The sequence below is a fragment of the Setaria viridis genome, chromosome 1 (genome assembly GCF_005286985.2).
Source record: "Setaria viridis chromosome 1, Setaria_viridis_v4.0, whole genome shotgun sequence".
NCBI classification, from domain to species: Eukaryota; Viridiplantae; Streptophyta; class Magnoliopsida; order Poales; family Poaceae; genus Setaria; species Setaria viridis.
The window spans coordinates 37566785-37589227 of NC_048263.2; the positions used below are offsets into that span (position 1 = coordinate 37566785).

Below are 22443 nucleotides of genomic sequence, written 5' to 3' on the forward strand. Positions count from 1 at the left end.
GGTATGAACCTTTCGCTTGACCTCCGTCGGCTGGCATGTCACATCCTACATCTACACATCACAAGTCAAGAGCAACATCATTCCACACGATGTTGTCAATCATTCATCATCCAAGGGTGACCACCATTGGTTCTCAATTTCCCCCTGATAAGTGCATTGACAACACCCAACACAAATTCATAGTTGAAAAAGAAGAAAAGAAGGAGAAAAGAAGAAGAAAAGCTCATTTAAGTAATCAAAATGCCAAGAGAAAAGGTAAATGCAAGACCACTCGAAATGAGAAGTCTTAGTCCCCTAAGACAAGGGCAACGGCTCTACACAACTCAGACAAAAACACATGATCCCTCAAGAAGAGGCAGAAAGGGCTCAACACCAATCATGTGAAGATAAAAAGCTCAGACGAACCACCGGCTCCTCAAGAAGAGGTAAAAGCTCAACACGACCGGCAAATGAGCACAAGAGCACAAAAATCTCACAAAACTCCCCCTGAAAACATGGACAAATGCAATCTTTCCCCTTGTTGACAAATAAATGACTTTGTGTGAATCTCTCCCCCTTGTTGACAATGCAAACATCAAGTATAGCATGAGAGCACAAAATGCATATCATGAGGTGCAGAATCTACTAAGTTTCTCAGATATACCACACAGCACTCACAAAGACTACAAGTGAGATAATGCAATAAAGAGCAATTGCATCGCCATCAAGAGGATAATATGATATAAACAAGAGACGAAACATGTGTCAAGTTTTAGCAATTTGTAAAAGTATCACCACAAGAGCAAACACCTAGTCATGAATCACCCAAGCAAGAATAAAATAGATCATTAGAGCTCATACAAGGAAGATACATTCTCAACAAGAGATCATTGCAAACACCCACATATGCATCACAAGTCATGTGAAAGCTTGTTGAAATCAAATGCCTACTTGTTTTGGTAGACATCTTGTACCAACTAAGCAAGCAATAATATCAACATTAAGCACAAAAACTTGATGAATTATTGAATTTTTTCTTATCATCATTTTTCATCATTCACATTAAACAAGTTACATGAAGTGCCTTTGCAGTACAAAGAAGTCATGCTTCCCCAAAGAATGCACCATGGGCTAAACATTTGCAATGATACCTAGATTTTTGACCCAATTGAAAAGAATATAAATTCCAAGCTAAAGCTAAACATGGTACTAGCATTCAAGCAAAAACAAAGAATAACCAAGCAACTACTCATGGGTGATAAGCAAGTCAAGTTCATAGCGTAGAATTAGCATTGGATTTAAAAACAGTTATCTCATCATGTTTATAAGACAATATCATCAAGAGTATAACTGCACATTGCATCAAAATCACCAACCAAAGCATTAGCTCCAAAGTAGCATAAGAGAGTACACAGGGTATATAGGAGAAGCTCATCTAGTGCAACATGATACAAATGCAACATGATACAGATGCAATGGAACTAAGCTAAAATGATACAGATGAACAACATGCCATACCCAAATGTGAACTAAGGTAAAGCATGACATGATGTTCATATGTATCATCCACCATAATATATTACAAAAGATATGTATCATCCACCATAATATATTACAAAAGATAGCATGATAAGATATACATGAAAAGCACAAAATGCTATTATGAAAAGGTGACCAGCCTACCGTGGTATAAACAGAAATATGATATAAGAATAATACAAGAGAAGCTCCAAAACTCAACTCGAAAAGGAAAGCACACACTCAGCTTCCCCCGCAAATGAGTAAAAGTGGCTTGATCCAGGGGTTTTGTGAGATATCAGCGAGTTGATTTTGGGTAGCAACGTAAGTAAGGTCAATATCTTCTTTCTTAACATGATCTCTCAGAAAATGATATCTCACATCTATGTGTTTGGTTTTTGAGTAGAGAACGGGATTCTTAGCTATACTGATTGCACTCGTACTATCATACAAAAGAGGTATATGCAAAAAAATCAAACTAAAATCTCTCAAAGTGGAGATCATCCACAACAGCTGGGAACAGCAGCTAGCAGCAGCAATGTACTCGGCTTCGATGGTAGACTGAGCAACACTAGATTGTTTGCGGGAAGACCAGGAAACCAAGGAAGAACCAAGAAACTGACAAGTATCAGAAGTGGACTTGCGATCCAACCGACACCCAATGAAATCCACATCGGAGTAACCGCGAAGTGTGAGTGTCGAGGAGGCAGAGTATCACAAACCAAACTCAGACATGAAATGAAGGTACCTCATGATTCTCTTTATCGCTTGACGATGAGATGTTCTTGGTGAAGCTTGAAAATGAGCGCATAGACACACGACGAAGTGTATGTCCGGCCTTGTCGCCGTTAGGTACAGGAGGGAGCCGATCATGCTCCGGTACTCCTTCTGGTCAACCGGTTCACCATCTTCATCCGCATCCAAAACCGTCGTCATCACCATGGGAGTTGACAATGGCTTGGCGTCAGCCATGTCGAACTTCCTCAATACATCTTTTGTGTACTTGCCTTGGTGCACAAAAGTCCCATCGTTGTTTTGCTTGATTTGTAGTCCAAGGAAGAAAAGTCAACACACCCATCATCGACATCTCAAATTTCCTGCTCATATCATCTGCAAACTTGGCAACCAAAGTTCTTCTTCATCATCATGTAGTGGTACTTGTTGATGGCTTATAGTAGTGGGAGTAGGGGTAAGACCATCAACTGTCGTAGTAGAAGTAGAAGGTGCAGGTGCAGCAGCTGGTGCATGATCAATTTCATCATCATCTTCATCACCACCATCAACATGCTCTTCCTCTTCCTCAAAAATGTTTTGCCCCATTTCATGTTCACCTGCAACCTCAAAGACAGGAGTTATGCGAGGTATAGTTTCATCGAAGGTAATCTCATAAGTTTCCATAATTCGGTTAGTTTCAAAGTTAAGCACACAATAAGCATGACTATGAGAAGCATATCCTAGAAAAATACCATCCGTATAATGAGACTCAAATTTGTCCAAATTATCTTGCTTGAGAATGAAACACTTGCAGCCAAACACTCTCAAGTGATTTACTTTGGGGCTATGTTGATGCATCAGCTCATAAGAGGGTTTTTTCAAGAAAGCTCGCAAGAATATTCGATTGGAAACATAGCAACCAGTGTCGACAGCTTCGGCCCAATATTTTCTAGGACTCGTATGCTCATCGAGCATCATCCTTGCCATTTTGCAAAGAGTTCGATTTTTCTGTTCAACAACATCATTCTGAGGAGGGACATAAGGTGATGAAAAATGATGTTCAAGACTATGATCTTTGCAAAAGGCTTTAAAACGAGCGTTCTTGAATTCTATGCCATTGTGACTGTGAATAGCTCTCATGGTATCTGTAGGTCGCTCATTTTTCAACCTCAAGATCAAATCTCGAACAAAAGGAAATACCTCCTCCTTAGATTCCATGAAAAAGACCCATGAATACCTCGAGAAATGTCAACAACCACAAGAACATACCACTTCCCACAAACTGAGCAAACACGAGCTGGACCAACTATATCCATATGCAACAGCTCCCCTGGATGCTCAGTCATCATATGGTTTCACAGGTGGGTGAGAAGCGGCAACCATTTTGCCATGACGATAGGGAGCACAAACAAGATCTTTCTCAAACTTGAGCTTGGGCAAACCTCAAATAAGATCAAGAGCACTCAAACGGGAGAGAAAATCAAAACTCAAATGACCTAATCTCCTATGCCACTTCCAAAGCTCAGAAGAAGTACCAGCTACTAAACATCGAGAGAGACAAAATGACTTAGAAAAATCAACTCGAAAGACCTGACCCTTGGGGATGATCATACACACAAGATCACCTCGAGAGTCTAAAATACGTGAGGCTCCTTGCTTGAAACGAACCTTAAAACCATCATCAAGCAGTTGTGAAATCGAAAGTAAGTTGAAGCTGAGGGAATCAACAAGGGCAACTCGCTTGAGAATGAAATTCTTACTTATCTTTATTGCTCCTTCAGACAATACCTTTCCTCTACTATTATCCCTGAAAGTGATGTACTCTTTGATCATCACCGGGGTGAGGCTGGAGAACCATTTGTGATCACCGGTCATGTGTTGAGAACAACCAGAGTCAATAAGCCACATGTTCTCCAAGCCTCTGACCTGCTCAACAAAAAGGAGATCAATGGTGAGCAGATGTCTTAACACTAGGATTATTAAAACAAGTAGAATACCAGTGTCAAGCCATCTGCTCAAAAGTGGGGTTAGCAAAATTAACTATCTCTCATCTCACTAGAGGACTATGACCACCACGAGGGGGAAAACATGGTCTATTGTACCTTTGAGACTTAAAACCATGACCATGTTGTCCTAAGTCATATTGATCATGACTAGGAGCATGCCTGGAAAACCTACGAGAAGGAATTGAACGCACAGTATCCACACGACGAGGTGGAGGAGCTGTTCTATGCGCATGTACACCATGAGAAGGATGGTACATGTTCCGGTTTCCCTATGCACGCTCATACCTCAAAGCTTTCTTCCTTCGAAAACAAAATCCATCAAAATGACCCTACCTTTTACAGTACTCATAGTGGAGCCGAACTGGTTGTTTTGGCTGTGGGTTAGCTCTCGGCTGTGGGTTAGCTTTCGGTTGTGGGTTTACTCTTGGTTGTGGTTTGACTTTGGCTTTTGGTGGAGGAAGCTTGAAGGCCATATCTAGAAGCGTATCAATCTTGTTTATGAGATGGTTCAATAAACACTCCATCTTTAGGATTTTCCTCACATTCTGGGTTGCGTTGCTCTACACTCAGCTTGGGTGGCTCACAAGTGATGGAAGTTGCTTGTTTCTCTCTCTCACCACTACACTAACCAACTTTCTCATACAACCAATCAAAATTGCACTTCTTGATCACACTTCCAATCCCAAAACCATCAGCCCTCTTAAACTCTTGAATCATGATACCCAACTGAGGTTCCCTACTCGACACCCAATTGAGAACTGTGCGCAAGTAGTTATTTTCATCCTTTGCAATTCGAATAGCATGTTTAAGTTCTTCAATGCTAGTAACACAACCAGGACACTTTGTGCATTCAGGAATCTTAGATTTAGCAATTAAATCAGATTTCTCAAGGACTTTAATATTAACACATGTATCATCAAGTTGAATTTGTAAAGCAGGGAAAGATTTGCATGCACCAAGTAAAACAGGTCTAGTTTTAACTTCATCTAAAGCAACCCTAGTTAAATCAAGTTCATCTACAAGAGAAGCATGCTTAGATTGAAAATAAGCTATCTAGGCATGTGAACAACACATTCGACACACTCAACAATATCAGAAATAGTAGGAGCAGATTTAAACATATCTAATTCAATCAAAACATTCTCCAACTTAGCCTTAAGCTCAATTCGTTCACGAGCAGCCTTTTTGATCAACTTATCTTGATTTATCAAGCAATCATTGATTTCTTCTACTTCTAAGGCAAGTTGTTCAGGAGTAGACTTTACCTCTGCTTCTGAGTCGGAGTCACTTTCCTTACCATCCTTCTTGTTGTCAGCGTTGAGAGCCATGACGCAGTACCCGTTGCGGTTCTCGTTGGAGTAGAAGCAGAGGTCGTTGAAATTCTTGCTTTCCTTTTTCTTCGCCTTGCGGTTGTCCTTGTTCTTCTTCTTCTTCTTCTTCTTCTTCTTCTTCTTCTTCTTCTTCTTCTTCTTCTTCTTCTTCTTCTCGTTGACTTTGTACTTGCTGTAGTCGTATACGTTCTTGGACTTGTTCTTGTCGGGGTAGTCAGCAGTGAAGTGACCTGGCTTGCCACACTCGAAACAGTTGTTGTTGTTCCTTCGCCGGTTCTTGCGGTTGTCGTTGAACTGCATGAACAACCTCATGATCAAGGCGAGCTCCTCATCATCAAGAACCTCCAACTACTCCTCTGAAACAGACACCAAACAAGACAAAGCAAAGGACATGGTAGAAGGGTTAGCCAAAGACGTAGACTGTTCAGATCCTAACACAAGAGCCATACTATAAGAATCAGTAGGGCTCCCCTGTTTTGCTTGGAGCCTCTTGTCAATCTCTGTCGACTTCAGCTTGGCGAAAAGCCCATCAGTTGAAAGAGTCTCATAGTTTGTGGACTCGATGATAGCATCAACCTTCGACTCCACACCTTGTGATCCAAAGCATGCAGGAGCTTTAAAACTCTATCATGATCAGTGTAGGGCAAGTTGGTGATGTTCGCTTTCATCTTGTTCACAATAGCAAGAAAGCACTAGAATAAAGCATCAGCAGACTCATCGAGCAAATGAACAAAGTTTTCGTACTCACGCCAGTAGGTCTCAAAGAGTCGTGTCTCCACCTGACTGTTCCCCTCATGGAAACTCTAAAGTCGGGATCAAATCTCATGAGCCAGAGATAGATCCTCGACACGATAAAACTCAGTATGGCACAGACTAGCAAACAGGATATCCACCGTCTTGTTGTTGGCATGATATTTATTTCTTTCTTCTTGAGTCGAGAGTGGCAGGAATCATGTAAGTATCATCCTAAGTGATTTCCCAAACCCCTGCTTCACTACTATTGAGATGGGCTCTCATGCATGTTTTCCAATATCGATAATCAGACCCATAAAAGTAGAGAACGCTCAGAGATCACCATTTTGGATCTCGAAACCGATTAGGGTATGGAGAAACCTTAACCAGCTCCGAAACAGCTCTGAAAGGATCGGGACGGGCGACCAGAGGGGGGGTGCATGGGAGCCGATTCAAATTTCTTTAAAAAACCTCGACTTAAATCCCAAACTAATCCACAAACCTCTCTTCTAGCAATATCAAATCCTCTTAGCTATGCAAGAGCTAATTCACCTAGGAATGGTGTTAGGAACTAATTTAGAGACTAACCGAAGCAATAATGAACCTAAACAAGTGTCAGAAGAAGAGATTCAAAAACCAACACAAAAGTACGAAAACTCCGCAAAACTCTCCAAAGAATCCGCAACTTCCGGAGAATCCACATAAATCTCTGGAGAATCCATACCGACGGAGTTTTCGAAAAATTCTTCGGAGAATACGTAAAAATCTTCGAAATTTGCCGCAACTCCAAAAACAACCTGCGTGAAGAAGTTGGAAAAATCTAAAACTCGATCAAACAACCTCCAAAAATTACAAAATTTGAACCATAGACTCACAACAACATACAAGGCTATTCCCAAAGACTTAAAAAAAGCTCAAGTATTCATCATGAATTTTGGAGAGCACCGAAACCCTACCAAGAACTCGATTTTTTTTTGGGAAAACTACAAATTCAAGCTGAATCTGTGGGGGGATTTAAGGGGGGATCGCATCATAGATGCTCACAAGGATCCTAGCAACAATTTCCCCCCCAACAAACCTTGCGGGATTTGGGCTGAAACTCGAAGAATGAAAATTCCCACGAAAATATCCCAAAAATCCTGAAAAAGAAAAATAGGAGAAACAACAAGCTTTAGCCATGGATATGAGACATAAATTCGACTAAATCATGAAGACAACATCTTTACAAGATGAGAACTAGCCTCCACCCTTCATCCTTCCCTAGGATGGAGAAATCAAGAGAAAAGAAGCTCTCACCCTCTCATCTCCCTCCTCTCCTCTCTCTAAGCACTTGGCTAGCCTCTAAGCAAATGAAATTAGGGTTCTAAGCACACCTTCAAACAAGCCAACTCTAATTTATATAGTCTATGGATGATGATAGAAATACCCCTACAGCTACAAGTAAGATAACCGCCCATGCAAGGCATTTTGGTCCAGTTTTTTGTAGACGCATCGGACGGACATGCCACCTTCATGACTTTATTTCACCTCGATGCAAGCTTCACGATGATACCACATGCCCTCCTTATCGAAGCTCCGGCCGCACTGAGCTCGCCCCTGGTTTTGAGGCCCAAATCGGAAAATCTGCCTGCACGGTGATTTTTAGGCCCAAACCACCCAAACCATCCATCTCCGCTTGGCCGCCACGCGATCTCGTCGATGTCGACGTGTGTCCGACCTCTGCCAAGCCTTTGACTCCTCCGTCCCGCTTGACTCGACCGACGCCGTCTCCATCCCATCATGTTCTCTCGCTGTTCCGTGCACCATGTGGATCGCCCATGACTCCACCCGGACTCCTTGCATCCCTTGGTCCAAGCCTACTCGTGTTCACCCTTCACCGGTCTTGGTCTATCGGCATAAAACTTTCGCTTGACCTTCACTGCACATCGTCAACCGCCATGTCACATCCTACACCTGCACATCACAAGCCAAGAGCAACATCATTCCACACAACGTTGTGAATCACTCATCATCCAAGGGTGACCACCATTGGTCCTCACAATGACTCTCCAGGCTTCATCCTCTACTCGTGGCTCGTGCGTCCTAGGCGCGACATTGGAGTGACTCGCTGCTTGCGCAGGCTGTTGAGGGTTCAAGCAGTAAGGCACTTGCCCAATGTGTCACTGGCAATCTGCCATGTGGTCGCATCCCAAGCCTCACCTTGCCAGATTTGGTGGCTCGGCAGTTGGACGAGGCGGGCCTGTCGATGACGCTTGCCAGTCGTCGGCTGCTGCACTTGGAGGTGTGGGCGTGTGTTCATCTTAGTCGGGGTGGGGAGCTCCCTGTTGAAAACCATGCCCAACCTCGTGTTGGTGCGAACAATGGCGACTCTCTCGTGTGCAGAGCACCTCACACCTTCTTGGAGGTGTTGTCATTGGAGCTCCACTACCACAACCATGGACCACCTCCAGGTGAAAACCCTGCTCTGGATTCTACCAGAGAAGCGACGGTGACGTCTTGACGTCGTACTCCTTGAAGGCGTTGTTTCGGAGGTCGACCGCCAAAATTTCAACCAGGGATATTCAAGTTGGAGGTTTGTGCTTTGCTCTGTGATGTCCCCTTGCTGTTACTCTTCATGGGTAAGGCTGGTACTAGCCGTTGACTGCTGTTGTGACTCAGCTAATGTCTTTGTCTGGCACCTCTGCTTCGTCAACACGCTCCTTTGGTGGTGTCAGAAAATTAAATACTGGGTGGTGTTTCACCGCTTCCGCCATTCCCCTTTAAGGATTCCTCCCCTTGGACGGCGTTGGATGGTGGTACGTGGAGCCTGTATGTGCTGTAGGTGTCACCATCAGCTTCAAGGGAGATCGTCATATCCGACAGCTTTTGCTTGTGCACCTTTCATCACCTTTAGCCCCCTTTCCACTTGGTGTTGCTTAGATGGAGGGCGCCGATAGATCGGCATAGTTACGAGAGGGGCGGTGTAGGGTGCAACAGCCACAGCGAAATCGGCAAGTATGATGTTTGGTGGTAGCGTTAAATCGGTGAATGGTGGTTGTCTTCCGGGTTGTGTCATGTCTATTCTTTGAATTGTTTGCGAGTTGTGCTTCTCTTTTCTCTATTGTAACATGTCCTTGTTGTACTCATCTAACCATTCAACGATCAAAGCTTGTAAGGTGCTTTGCACCAAGACCATTACCGGCTTATCCGGCATCCGTGGTTTAATTAAATTCAGGTGGAACTTTTCGTCCTCCGGTGACTTCTCAAACAAAAAATTACTACTGCAACCTGGAATCTAGGAAATTAGGTCCGGATCTAGTTGATGGTGACCCGAGACCTCAGCCAGACAACTATAGGTCCTGGGTATAGCAGTGGGAAGAAGCGTTTCTCAAATAAATTGCATGGAAATGGAAAAAACACTTTGTAGGAAGCGAGTTTGATCCAACTTCTGCGTTTAGTACAAATGGGAGCAATGGGGAGAAACGTGGCTAGAAAAAACTGAAAAAAAGTATATTGTTTGGCTGCTAATTTTAACTTATTTATTTGTTTATACCGCTCCATGTGAGCACTCTTGCGCAGCTGTGGCGGCATGAGTGCCATTTATTTCTGTTTTTTAAACTTTTTTCTTATTAATTGAAAGGCACGTTCAAAAAATTTATATTTTTAAGTATAAGTAGGATTTAAACCGTTCCAAAGTACGATAATCTGCACAAGCCAGCGAATTTCGCTGTGCATTTGCAACCAAATTCCGAACGAGCTCGTCAGATCCAACAGATTCTGGACGCATTTGGCCCTTGTTTGGGCGAGGACGCCCGGGTGCATCGCGCACGGGCGCACGGCACAGCCCAGTTGCCAGCGCGCAGCAGCCAGCAGCCTGCAGCTTGCGCGGCTGCGGCCTGCGCCACCGTCCACCGAGCTGCGGATTACACAACCCAAGTCAAAAAATCACCACCCGCTCGCTGGAGCTGGACCCTGCCAGGCTGCCACGCCTCGTCCGGTCGTCCCCGTCCCCCGCCATGCCTCTCCTCTTCCACCCCGCCGCCGCTCCCCTCGCCGTCGTGTCCCTCCTCCCGCCCCCCTGCCGCCTCCGCCTCCGCGTCACCCTCACCCGCGCGGGCGCGGCCGCCACGAGCACAGCCGCCACCCCGGCTCCCTCTCCCGCCCCCGCGAGCACCTTCGCCGTCGAGGACTACCTCGTCGCCAGCTGCCACCTCACCCCGCCGCAGGCGCTCAAGGCATCCAAGAACCTCGCGCACCTCAAGTCCGCCTCCAACGCGGACGCCGTGCTCGCCTTCCTCGCGGGCCTCGGGCTCTCATCCAAGGAGGTCGCCGCCCTCGTGGCCTCCAACCCGCGCGTCCTCTGCGCGCGCATCGACCGCTCCCTGGCGCCCATCTCCGCGGAGCTCCGCGCGCTGGGGCTCTCCCCGTCCCAGATCGCGCGCCTCGCGCAGATCGGCGGCCGCTACTTCCTCTGCCGCAGCTTCGTCTCCAAGGTGCGGTTCTGGCTCCCGCTCTTCGGCTCCCCGGAGCGGCTGCTCCAGGCCAGCGACTGGAACTACTGGCTCCTCACCTCCGACCTCGAGAAGGTGGTCGAGCCCAACGTCGCCTTCCTCAAGCAGTGCGGGCTCAGCGCCGTGGATATCTCAAAGCTACTCGTGGCCGCGCCGCGGCTCGTCACCATGCACCCGGAGTACGTCCAGGACGCCGTGCGGCGCGCCACGCAGCTCGGCGTCGCGCCGGGCTCCCAGATGTTCCGCCACGCGCTCTCCACCGCGGGATGCATCGGCCAGGAGAAGGTCGATGCCAAGGTCGCCGTCCTGAAAGAGACGCTGGGGTGGTCGCAGGAGGAGGTGAACCTGGCCGTCAGCAAGGCGCCGCGGATCCTGGTCGCGTCCGAGGAGAGGCTGCGCCGGAACGCCGAGTTCCTGCTCAACGAGGTCGGGCTGCCGCCGCAGTACATCGCGCGCCGGTCGGTGCTCCTCATGTACAGCCTCGAGAGGCGGATAGTGCCCCGGCATCTCGTGCTGAAAGCTCTCAAGGACATGGGGTTGGTTGAGCAGGACCGGTGCTTCTTCAACGTGGTGGCGCCGACCGAAGAGAAGTTCTTGGAGAAATTCGTTGCTCCCTATGAGGAATCCATCCCCGGCCTTGCTGATGCTTATGAGTCTGCCTGTTCGGGGAAGGTGCCAGAGGGATTTCAACTTTGACTGGAATAGAAGGAGAATTTAGAGGTGTCTCTTCCCCACCATTGTGTATCTGTGTAACCTCATTCCACTGATCTTGGTTCAAAAGAATACTCATTCTACTGATGAACTATAGCAGACGAAGTAGCTTCATGGTCATTTAGCTTAGGTCCATTACAGGTGTCAGCATAAATTGATTTGATAACCATAAAAAATCATCTCTAACGGAGCGACTGTTTTAATATGGAAGTACAAATAATGTATTTCCTTTCGCTATCAGATTTTAGTTAACATCATCCTATAGAATTTGCCATAGCTGTGTCCTTATTGAAGTTAACATTGAGCTTCATCTTGTATTGTGCCGCCCGTTTATGTGGCAAATATGTTCTGATATATGCACTCTAACACAAGGGATTGCAGAAGGTGCCTTCCGAGTTCTTTAAAAGCTACATTTATTCAAAATGTAACCATGCTGCTATTCTGTAAGGTGCCTTCCGAGTTCTTTAAAAGCTACATTTATTCAAAATGTAACCATGCTGCTATTCTGTAATCAGTACTGTTCCTTCATGCTTAATGGCAGGAATATCTTTGGTCGGGGTACTTGGTTATAACTTGGAAATACAAATTAACTAGGAAGGTCAGTCTGCATTTCTTTCTTTTGGCTACACAAGTACAAAAATAGTGTTTTCCTTGAAGAAGTAACCAGCTCAGCCAAGCTTGTGCACAATGCTCAGGTGTTACCTAGGCATCCATTGACAAACATTTCTTCATGGGGGATGTGGGAAGCTGGCCTAAGTTCAAGATATCAGAATACAAGTAATACAAGGATGTTTGGATTTTGGATGGAAGGAATGCTCCTTTCGTAGAGCTCCTCGTGGCTGGAGAGGTGGGCGACTTCAGTTGGACAGGCTAATAGACTCTGTTGTATGTAACCCCAGTCGTGATTGAGAAAATTTCCCTTTTTGAGAGTTTTCTCATGGAGATGATTCTGACAGAGGTAGAAGCTGTGCAGGGTAACTGCCAGAGGGATTTCAGCATTGACTGGAATCACATGGAGAGTTTGGACTTTGGAGGTCTCCACCAATTGGCAACCTCGTTCTACTGATGAACTAAGCAGACCAAGTAGATTCGTGATAGTTTGTTGTAGGTCTATTACTGTTGGCATCAAAGCTGATGTTCTTAACTATGAAAAATGGTGGTTCCTTCTCGAGAGTCTTAGTGTTCATGTTGGAGCAATGTGTTTCCTTTTGCGATCAGCTTGTTATTAACAGAAGCTGGACATTGTCACCCTGTAATGTACCAAGCATCAAATGTGTGCCAAGCAGAGGTGATTAACATAGAGCTTCATCTTGTATTCTGCTTATGCCCTTTTGTTTTCTAAAAGATGTTCTGATGGAGATCTTTTCCCTGCATCAGCTACATTGCACCAAAAATTCTGACAAGTGCATATTCAAGGGGTGTTGGGATCCTTGAGCTAAAGTTTAGTACATGTCACATCGAAGCTTCGGATACTAATTAGGAGGACTCAACATGGACTAATTATAAAACTAATTACATAGATGGAGGCTAATTCGCGAGACGAAACTATTAAGCCTAATTAATTCATGATTAGCAATATTTACTGTAGCATCACATTGTCAAATCATGGACTAATTAGGTTTAATAAACTCGTCTCGTGAATTAGCCTCCATCTGTGCAATTGATTTTGTAATTAGTCTATATTTAATACTCCTAACTAGTATCTAAACATTTAATGTGATATGGACTAAACTTTAGTCCGTGGAACCAAACGGGGCCTCAGTACTCAGTGTTTTTCCTTCAAGCTTAACGACTGGGATAGTAGTCATAAAGGGCCTGGTTAAAACATGGGAATCAGAAAAACACACTTGTCCTTCAACAAAGCTACAAAAGGAAATACAATGCAAGTAAATTTGAACAAAAAAGACTTGTGCCTAAAGCCCTAAACAAACGACTTCAGCTAGGCACTTGTCAGACTTGGCTACCTCAGAGTAGGCGAGTTTTTACCATGGATTTTTTTAAAAAATGCTTTACCATGCGACTGTAAGCATGTAACTTGAACATGAAGAGGCGACTCCTGATTTTGGAAGCATATTTTTTGTTTAGAAAATTCAGAAAATATGATCGCTGGATTAGGCCTGGACTATTTTATTTTTCCTGCATAATATCTCGCGTAGTCGTCCCAGCAGAAGCAAAAAATTAAAATAAAAAATCCAACAGTGTTTTCTTGGATTGGGCCCAATACTTGTGGGCTCAAACAATTGTTTTTCGTCAGGCACCGAAATTTTTTTATATTTTTTATTTTAGTATTTTGCAAAAATATATATCCTAATAAAAAAATTATAAATTTATACCTATACTGCTGTTTGAAAAGGCTATAGCCAAATGAAACGGTGGAAGGTGCACTGTAGCAACCTTACCGCCCAGTTCAACTGGCGGAATTTTCCTCCTCTGGGCAGTACACTTTTAAAAAATCATAACTAATTCATATGAACACGGATGGAGATAAAATTTATATGAAAATTGTAGATCTCGACGAGATATGTAACTTTTTAGTTCAAACATTTTTTATTTGGTGTCATCTTGGTACTCAAATAATTGATAAAAGTTCCAAATCTAAAATTCAATTTTAGATCTGAAACTTGTGTTGATTATTTAAGGACCAAGATGGCTTCAAATGAAAACAGTTTGAACTACGACATTGTAAATCTCGTAGAAAGCTACAATTTTTATATAAAAGTTATCTCTATCCGAGTTCATATGAATTAGTTATGATTTTTTGAAAATGTGTTGCTTAGTTTCAATCTAAAATTTGAATTTTAGATCTCAAACTTGCGTCGATTATTTGAGCACCAAGATGACACCAAATAAAAAAGTTTGAACATGTCATTGAGATATACAATTTTCATATAAATTTTATCTTCATCCAAGGTCATATAAGACTTTCGTCGTTTCATTTGGTTATAACTGTTTCAAATGACGGTATAGATATAGATTTCTAATTTTTTATTAGAATATATATTTTTCAAAATACTAAAATATAAAATATAAGAATAAAAAAATTCTCAGGCACCGGAGGAGGGTTTTTAGTTTTTACTGAGGGTCGCGTCGGAGTCGGACTCCGTGGCCACACCAAACAACACCAGTCCCCAGCTCTCCCCACTCCCCTCGCCGGCCGCCGGCGCAATGCTTCGCCTCCAAAAACATCTCCTTCCGGATCTTCTCCTCCACCGCTCCGCCTCCCCCATACACCTATCCCTCCAGCGCGCCCTCCTGTCCATCGCCGCCGCGACCTCCTCCTCCCCGGGCCACTTCTCCGCGGAGGACTACCTTGTCACCACCTGCGGCCTCACCCGGGAGGAAGCCGCAAAGGCCGCCAAATGCTTCTCCCACTGGAAATCCCCCGCCAAGGCCGACGCCGTGCTCGCTTTCCTCACCGGCCCGGCGCTCGGTCTCTCCAAGGCGGACATCGCGCTCCTCGTGGCCAAAGACCCGCGCATCCTCAACAGCAGCGTCGACAAGAACCTGCGGGCCCGCTTGGATGGCTTCCGCAGCCATGGCTTCTCCACCGCGCAGATCCGCAGCTTCGTCCGCGCGGCCCCCTGCTTCTTCCGCATCTTCAACATCGACGAGAAGCTCGGCTTCTGGATGCCTTTGTTCTCGCCCGACAAGTTCCTCCGCATCGTCAAGCGTAACTACTACCTCGTCTCCTCCGACCTCGACAAGGTGGTCAAGACCAACATCCGGCTGCTGCAGGAGCGCGGGCTATCTGTTCAGGACATTGACCGTATGTGCGCGGCCAACCCGAGGCTGCTCACCTGCAACCCGGACGTCACCAGGGCCGTCCTCGTGCGCGCCGACGAGCTTGGCGTGCCTCGCAACTCCCTTATGTTCAGGCAGGCGGTGAACAGCGTGGCGGGCCTCGGCCCAGAGACGATGGCCTCTAAGCTCAAGATGATTGGCAAGACGCTCGGGTGCTCCGATGCTGAGGTTGCCAGAATGGTGCGGATGTCCCCGCAGCTGTTGAGGTGTTCCAGGGAGAAGGTTCAGCGTGTGTACGAGTTCTTAACCAAGATGGTCGGAGTCGATGCCAAGTACATCCAGGGCAGGCCCACGATCCTAATGTACAGCCAGGAGCGCCGGCTGGCGCCCAGGAATTACGTGATGAAGGTGCTCCAGGAGAAAGGATTGATGCGGAAAGATCTGAGCTTCTACTCAATCATTACAATTAGTGACAAGTTGTTCTACTCCAGGTATATACAAGCTCATAAGGATGTTCTTCCTGGCCTTGCGAATGCATATGCATCGGCTTGCAAAGGGAAAATGCCCTCCTGATGCTTGCTATCAAGGATGATGTTCGTTTGTTCCAATGCTTTGAATCTTTGCTGACAAACTATAGGAGATTCTCTGTTTGTTCTATATATGGGCAGCACCAGCAATTGTGTTTCATCCTTAGCACATTCAGATACCCTGTCTGCAACTCTGTACTTGGCCACTAGCATCAGAACTGCTGAAACTCATTATGTTAACCTTACTAACTTATGATGAGCCAAGCATTATGCTGTTTTTTTCATCTACCTAGGTTTGGATTCTGAAATGAATGTCACGTTTGAACTCATGTAGTGGTTTGCAGGGGACAACATAATGTATTTATCATTTGTTAGGGGGTTTTCTTAATAGTTATTTGCATTATGCTGTTTTTTTCATGTACCTAGGTTTGGATTCTGAAATGAATTTATCACGTTTGAACTCATGTAGTGGTTTGCAGGGAACAACATAATGTATTTATCATTTGTTTAGGGGGTTTTCTTAATAGTTATTTTTTTGAGCTTTATTACAATGGTTTTAAAGTACAAGTGGTACTTGCAGGTACTTTCCTTTCTTATTTTGCTTACCAAAAAGAATTAAACAGATTCACACATAATTAAAAGAGCATCATAGTAATTTCTCACTATTTTTGGTACTTGGTCCCACCAAATTGGTACTTCTCTTTAGGTACTTCACGTTCCATTGTTTCCACCGTTCGATTTCTCGGGATGGACGGTTCTCATTTTTTCAATCACTCTAAAATCTCTCTATTTTTTAATGCCTGTTATGACCTGTTCACAATTTTTAAGCATGGGATGTATATTGATGTTTAAGATTTTGGCCAAATATGGCTCCTTGATTTTCCATTTCAACTTCAACTTGTTTATTCAATTGCAAGTTCCAGTTTTTGTCGAAATATTCATGCCCAACTTTATGCTTCATCTTCACCCCATTGGTATCCAGAATGATGTTGATTTAGAAATTAATCCCAGTTTCTTCCATGATTGTGTTTAATTTTTTTTGGTCATGTGCTTAGCTTGCCTTCTCTGAACTATGAATCTGTGAGCATTTTATCAGCTAGGTGAATATTCAGTATCAGTTAAAGGTTTAAGAATACTGATGTAATCACTGCTTCAGGTGCTGTGTTTCCTGAATTATGAGTCTGAGCATTCTCAGCTTGGTGAAATGCTGCATCAGTTATAGGGTTAAGAATATGTGTGTGTGTGTGTGTCTCTCTCTCTCTCTCTATATATATATATATATATATATATATACACACACACACACACACACACACACACACACACACACACACACAGAGACAAAATCTGGTGTTGATTTTGTCATGTTGTTTGAAATTGTTAACTTGTTATGTAGCACATAAACTACTCTACCAGAACAGCATTCAGTTTGGTTTTGGCAAAATAGGCATTTTTGCCCTTGACTTTGGGTCAAGTTCGTCCTTCAACTTTCATATCGGCCAATCTAGTCCCTCAACTTTCATTTTTAGTCAAACTTGTCCTTGTACTAACATGGTGCTCCATGATGGCATGAGACTAATAAGAAAAGTCATTTTTACCCTTAGTTTCTTCTTCCCCTCCTCAAGTGTACTTGTCGTTTAGATTAAATCCAGATAGCTTGATGGATCCTCTTCGTGTACCATGCACGCAGACTTCAATCTCAAGTTCTCAACACTAACCTCCATCGATCCATGATATGAAACGTCCGACGTGCACGCAAGCGCATCTATCTAGGACCTAGCTATTGCCCTGTACTATTATTATATATAATCCTTGCTCCTGATCCCAGAGATCAAGCAATTATATTTACTATGTCATCCAAAGTTCAGACCGGCAACCATCAAGAAGACCATGACATGGAGGGGAGTCCAAACGGTGACACAGCTGCAGCATCAAGTTTAAGATGCCGAGCTGAATGCAGCGCTGCCATTGCTTAGCTGTGGTTGGCACTTGACACTTGAAATTCTTCAGAAGGTTAACAATAAGAACAAACAAACTTGCGATAAGATCAGGAAGCTCAGCCTTTAGAAAGTTTATCACTTCACTTGCTTGGTTACAAACTCAAACATACACAGGGTCACTTAAGCAGGTGCTGACAATCAGGATTTGTACTTTTTAGCAAACAATACAGCATTCTCCAAGGAGAAATGAAAGCTGCTTGGTGATAATACAGCTCCAGATGCGTCATTGTGACTTAGCCCATAAACTGCCACTCTCTACGGCACATGGGGCAAAGGGGTGTAGATGTTTGAGAATTGACCCACTTCAATATGCAGTGAAGATGATAAGCATGGTTGCAGGCACCCCAGATGAGCGGGCAATCGTCACCAGGGAACTTAAGTCAGGGCAGCAGCCGTCAAATGCGATCCTGCATATGCCACATGTCTCATCTTGCTCATCCCACGTCCAAGAAGCTACCGCATGCCACTGACCTTCATTGTGCTACCTGGTATGCAAAAAGCAAGGTACTTATCACCTTAAAAAATATATAAAAAGAAAAGGCCAAATGCTCAATGCAACTAGTGATAATCTAATATGCAATTTCGACTAAAGCTGAGCACAACTGCTTGGAGACAATGCTCAATGCAACTACTAAGTATACAATTTCTACTAAAGCTGAGCACAACTGCACAAGACATGTTTTAGAATATCCTCCACTGTTATCTTTAAATTCTAGGTGCCAAAATTTAACATTTGTGGAACACACTACTCATACCTTTCAAAGTCTTGATCCTACCTGCAGTAACTAGAACAGTACAAGTAACTGAGAACTGAAGTGTAAAAGGGATTCTATATGGTTTTGACATTCTATATGCCTCACCAATCGGAACATCTTTCACAATAGGGTGTTCTGTGAGTTATGCCTCACCATTAATTTGACTCATGGCCACAATGAAAGCATATGTGATATATGTAATTCAAGTTGTAAACCCTCCATGCACTGAGATATACTGAATTTTCATTTTGATGTTGAACCAAAATGTTCAAGAATTCTCTTGCCTGCTATAAGCAATCAAATCCCAATGTTTCTGTGCATCGTTAGTTACTTATTGATGTTATTGATGCATAGTTGAGTGGCAAACCTATCCATGGTTCTGGTTCGGCCATGCAGACAAGATTGACTGGTATCAGGTTATGCCATAGGATTTGGGACTTGGAGTGGGGATGCAGTTCAATTGGACACCCATGCCCAGCTTTAAGTCCATCCCTACTGTATCAATTGAACTCCCATAGCCAACTCCAGTGGAGCATGCTTATCTGAACACCTGTTCTGATTTGTGAGCTAATCGCATGATTTATGGTGTTGTGCTCTTGTAGCTTCCTACCACAATTGCAAACTTAAGAGTAAAAAAGATGCATTGTTAAAACTATTTTCCCATTTAGAATAGAGTTAATGAAATTCTCTGCATCATCACGCTCTGTTCAATTGTTTGAGTTGTCCCTGCGCAAGCACTTAGGGATATATTATTATTTCAAACTTGAAGCTAGCCTCAAGAGCAGGCACAAGAAGCAGAACCCAGCGCAGATGCACAGATGCAGCAAACTCCATTTTTTTCAGATGCACAGAGCATATTGTTCAGAAGAACTAAGAACTGGCATAAATCTGAGAAAAAACACAAAAAAATACATCACAGATACAGTCTAAAGACTAGGAAACATGACATCAACTCCTAGAAGATCATGCATATGCCCAGGAATCCTCATCCTACATGACTGAAGTTACCATGGCAAAAAGCAAGAATTAGAAAAATGAAATAAAGGTCTAAAGACTATTTCCTTTACGAGATATAGATTTGTGATCCAAATTTCAGAAAAGTCATAACACAATCCTTAATAACTAACTACTTGAGGAAATGGAGTTCACCGTTCAGGATTGGGAAATGGAAGTCTGAGATCAAAGGGCTCCCTTGACGGCTAATACTAGAATCAAACTACAGCAGCGAGCATAAGCTGTCAGCTGTCACCGCACCAACAAACAAGAAGCATGGATCTGGTCATTGGTTGCCAAGTTCATCAGTGAGCAATTTTAAATGCAGGCATGGACTCCATGTGTGTGCTTCCAAGGACTACTTGTAAGCAAGAGTAGTATACTCTGTAGGACAGGAATAAGATGGAAGTCGATTTGTCTAGGAATGGAGTAGTCAGTTGAGTCCAAGATTAAAGTTGAGAAACTAGATATTTCTGTTCATGTGTCACAATTGCTGTTGAAAATACCTTGTCCTGAACAACTAGATTCTGTTCTTCCAACCCTGAACTTCGACTACAGCTCTTCCTCCAAAACCAATACTGAAAAAATGGCTACACAAAACTTGCCGTTTAATCAGAGATCAGGCAGCCTTTTGCCCTGGGTCACAGCAACCATACGGTAGCCATAGCCCCGGTCCGAGAGAATGGTTTCTGCATCTCGAGAAGGCCAGACAGAGACAGAGCAGCGAACGTACCTATGATGGGAGAGCAGAGCACCCTAACGGCACCTCACCAGCGGGCGCCCCCGTTGATTTCACGGCGAAACCTGCCACCGGCCGCCACCCGCCAGCGCCGCCCGGACAGAGGCCCCGTCGTCCTGCCGGCGGCGAGCAGCTTTTCCCCGCGCCGCCCGGACTGAGGCTTGAGCCTGACCGCACGTGGTGAACCAAAAATCCACCGCGCCGCTGACGCCGCGGGCCCGCGCTCCTTGTAGCGTTAATGGGCCGGCAGCAAGCCAACCAAGCTCACAAACCCGGCCCAAGCGAGCCGACAACACACGGGGTCGGGGCGTCGGGCACCGCGACCGCCTCTGCGCGCGCCGCCGCCGAAATGCTCAGCCTCAAACCGCGCCTCCTCTCCGCTCTCCGCGCCGCCGCCCCTCTCCCAGCCACCTCCCTCCACCGTCTCTCCCTGTCCACCAACGCCGCCGCCGCCGCCGCCACACCGCCCACCGGATTCCTCGCCAACGACTACCTTGTCGCCAGCTGCGGCCTCACGCCAGCGCAAGCCCAGAAGGCCTCCAAGTACGTATCCCGCCTCAGCTCCCCCGTCAAGCCAGACGCCGTGCGCGCCTTCCTCGCCGGCATCGGCCTCGCCGAAGCCGACGTCGCTGCGGCAATCGTCAGCTACCCGCCGCTCCTCAGCTGCAAGGTGGATGCAACCCTAACCCCCCGCATCGCCCAGCTCCGCGAAATCGGCCTCTCGCCTCCCCAGATCTCCCGGCTCGTTACCGTCGCCCCTGAAGTCTTATTTAGCCCTGTCAAGATCTCCCGGCTCGCGTTCTACCTCTCATTCTTGGGATCTTTTGACAGGGTGCACTCCGCCCTAAACAGGAGCAGCTACCTCCTCCGTTCAGACCTTGAGACTGTTGTGAGGCCCAACATAGCATTCCTGCAGCAGTGTGGCCTGACTGACTATGATATTGGCAAGCACTTTTTGATGCGCTCGAGGATCCTCCTGACGGAGCCACAGCGTGTGAAGGAAATTGCAGCGCGTGCTGAGGAGCTCGGTGTGTCACGCAACTCTTTGATGTTCAAGCATACCCTGCTCACCCTCTACGGTTTAAATGCTGGGAGGCTCAGTGCAAAGCTCAGTTTCCTGAAGAAGGTTATCGGATGCTCTGAGGCTGAGCTGGGCTATGCGGTGCGCAAGATGCCAGCAATTCTAACATATTCAGAGAGTAAGATAGGCCGCACTGTGGAGTTTCTGAAGGTGGAGGTTGGATTGGAACCTTCGTACGTCTTGCACAGACCAGCAATGTTCGGTTATAGCATTGAAAGGCGGCTAATGCCCCGGCATTGTGTCTTAAGGATTCTGAAGGCAAAGGGGTTTCTGAGCAAAGAGATTGACTTTTTCAGCACAATTTGTACAACAGAAGAGGTTTTTGTTGAAAAGTTCCTTCTCCCTTATAACAAGAGTGTTCCAGGGCTCATAGAAGCTTACGCCTCTGCTTGTAGAGGCCATGTAGCCACTGAACTATGACTGAGATTTTGAACTAGAAATGTTGGATATCAGTTATGTCTTGCAAGTTGATATCTGTTGATGTGATATCTGCCTTTTCGCATTAGACAGGATATATGGTTATCAGAGTACTCATTCTGTTATTATGCTTGCACGTTAATATCTCTGAAGTGCCCAGAAGAACTAAATTTGGTTCCCTGCTAAGTTATTATATGGCTGATGAATTATAGATCTGACTATGTTAATACGATACTGATCGCTTACTGCTATGTAGTATACTAGTATGTAGTCAATACACCTTATGAACTTTGACATATCCTTCTTTGGCAAGGGACTTGTTTCATTGCTTTGTTGGAACTTTAGTTTTTTTAACATTTAGAGTGTTACAATAGCAATCGACATGCTCCAGCTGTCCAGATCAATGCATGTTCTTGTTGCCACTGTTGTCCTTGAGTTGGAATTGCTGTTGTTATAGCTCAAACGGATGTTTTGACTGCTGTTTCCATCCTTTTTCTGGGACTAATTTCCATAGTTGTAACTTCTGTCATTATATAATGCAAGGCAGAGCTCCCGCCATTATCTGGGAAAGTAACACAGGAGGGAATGATGAAAGTATACTGAGCTAAATAAGACCATTTTATGTGGATAAGCAGGTTGTTGACTATTTATGAATTATCTCCATACCAAATACATGTGGAATGTTGTGTGCTGTATATTGGGGGTACAT

At 44.9% G+C, this 22443-nt stretch overlaps 3 protein-coding genes and 1 pseudogene across 6 annotated transcripts; 3 read left to right on the forward strand and 1 right to left on the reverse strand.

The window, feature by feature from the left end:
• The first annotated feature begins 10108 nt into the window (after positions 1-10108).
• On the forward strand, positions 10109-12805 carry LOC117841471 (uncharacterized). Of its 4 annotated transcripts, none has more exons than XM_072295266.1 (5): positions 10109-11490; positions 11863-11929; positions 12023-12079; positions 12177-12366; positions 12455-12805. In XM_072295266.1, exon 1 carries the CDS (start codon positions 10276-10278, stop codon positions 11464-11466), a length of 1191 nt encoding a protein of 396 aa, XP_072151367.1. In that variant the 5' UTR covers positions 10109-10275; the 3' UTR covers positions 11467-11490; positions 11863-11929; positions 12023-12079; positions 12177-12366; positions 12455-12805. The 4 variants fall into 4 exon arrangements, with proteins under 4 accessions (XP_072151367.1, XP_072151372.1, XP_072151365.1 ...); XM_072295271.1 differs by having other exon boundaries at positions 12177-12328; XM_072295264.1 differs by having other exon boundaries at positions 11854-11929; positions 12177-12805.
• A 1761-nt stretch (positions 12806-14566) lies between these two features.
• LOC117838301 (transcription termination factor MTEF18, mitochondrial) lies at positions 14567-16033 on the forward strand. Its single transcript, XM_034718271.2, has one exon. The coding sequence runs from the start codon at positions 14647-14649 to the stop codon at positions 15793-15795; it is 1149 nt and encodes a 382-aa protein (XP_034574162.1). The 5' UTR covers positions 14567-14646; the 3' UTR covers positions 15796-16033.
• Positions 16034-17785: 1752 nt separating this feature from the next.
• Positions 17786-18673, reverse strand: LOC117838314 (anaphase-promoting complex subunit 11-like; annotated as a pseudogene).
• A 1897-nt stretch (positions 18674-20570) lies between these two features.
• LOC117856634 (transcription termination factor MTEF1, chloroplastic) lies at positions 20571-21788 on the forward strand. The gene has a single exon (XM_034738976.2). It carries the CDS (start codon positions 20586-20588, stop codon positions 21735-21737), a length of 1152 nt encoding a protein of 383 aa, XP_034594867.1. The 5' UTR covers positions 20571-20585; the 3' UTR covers positions 21738-21788.
• The last annotated feature ends 655 nt before the right edge of the window (positions 21789-22443 follow it).

What these genes read in the sequence shown, in the direction of transcription:
- LOC117841471 (XM_072295264.1), top strand. Translation starts at nt 10,276, where the DNA reads ATGCCTCTCCTCTTCCACCCCGCCGCCGCTCCCCTCGCCGTCGTGTCC.
- LOC117856634 (XM_034738976.2), top strand. Translation starts at nt 20,586, where the DNA reads ATGCTCAGCCTCAAACCGCGCCTCCTCTCCGCTCTCCGCGCCGCCGCC.
- LOC117838301 (XM_034718271.2), top strand. Translation starts at nt 14,647, where the DNA reads ATGCTTCGCCTCCAAAAACATCTCCTTCCGGATCTTCTCCTCCACCGC.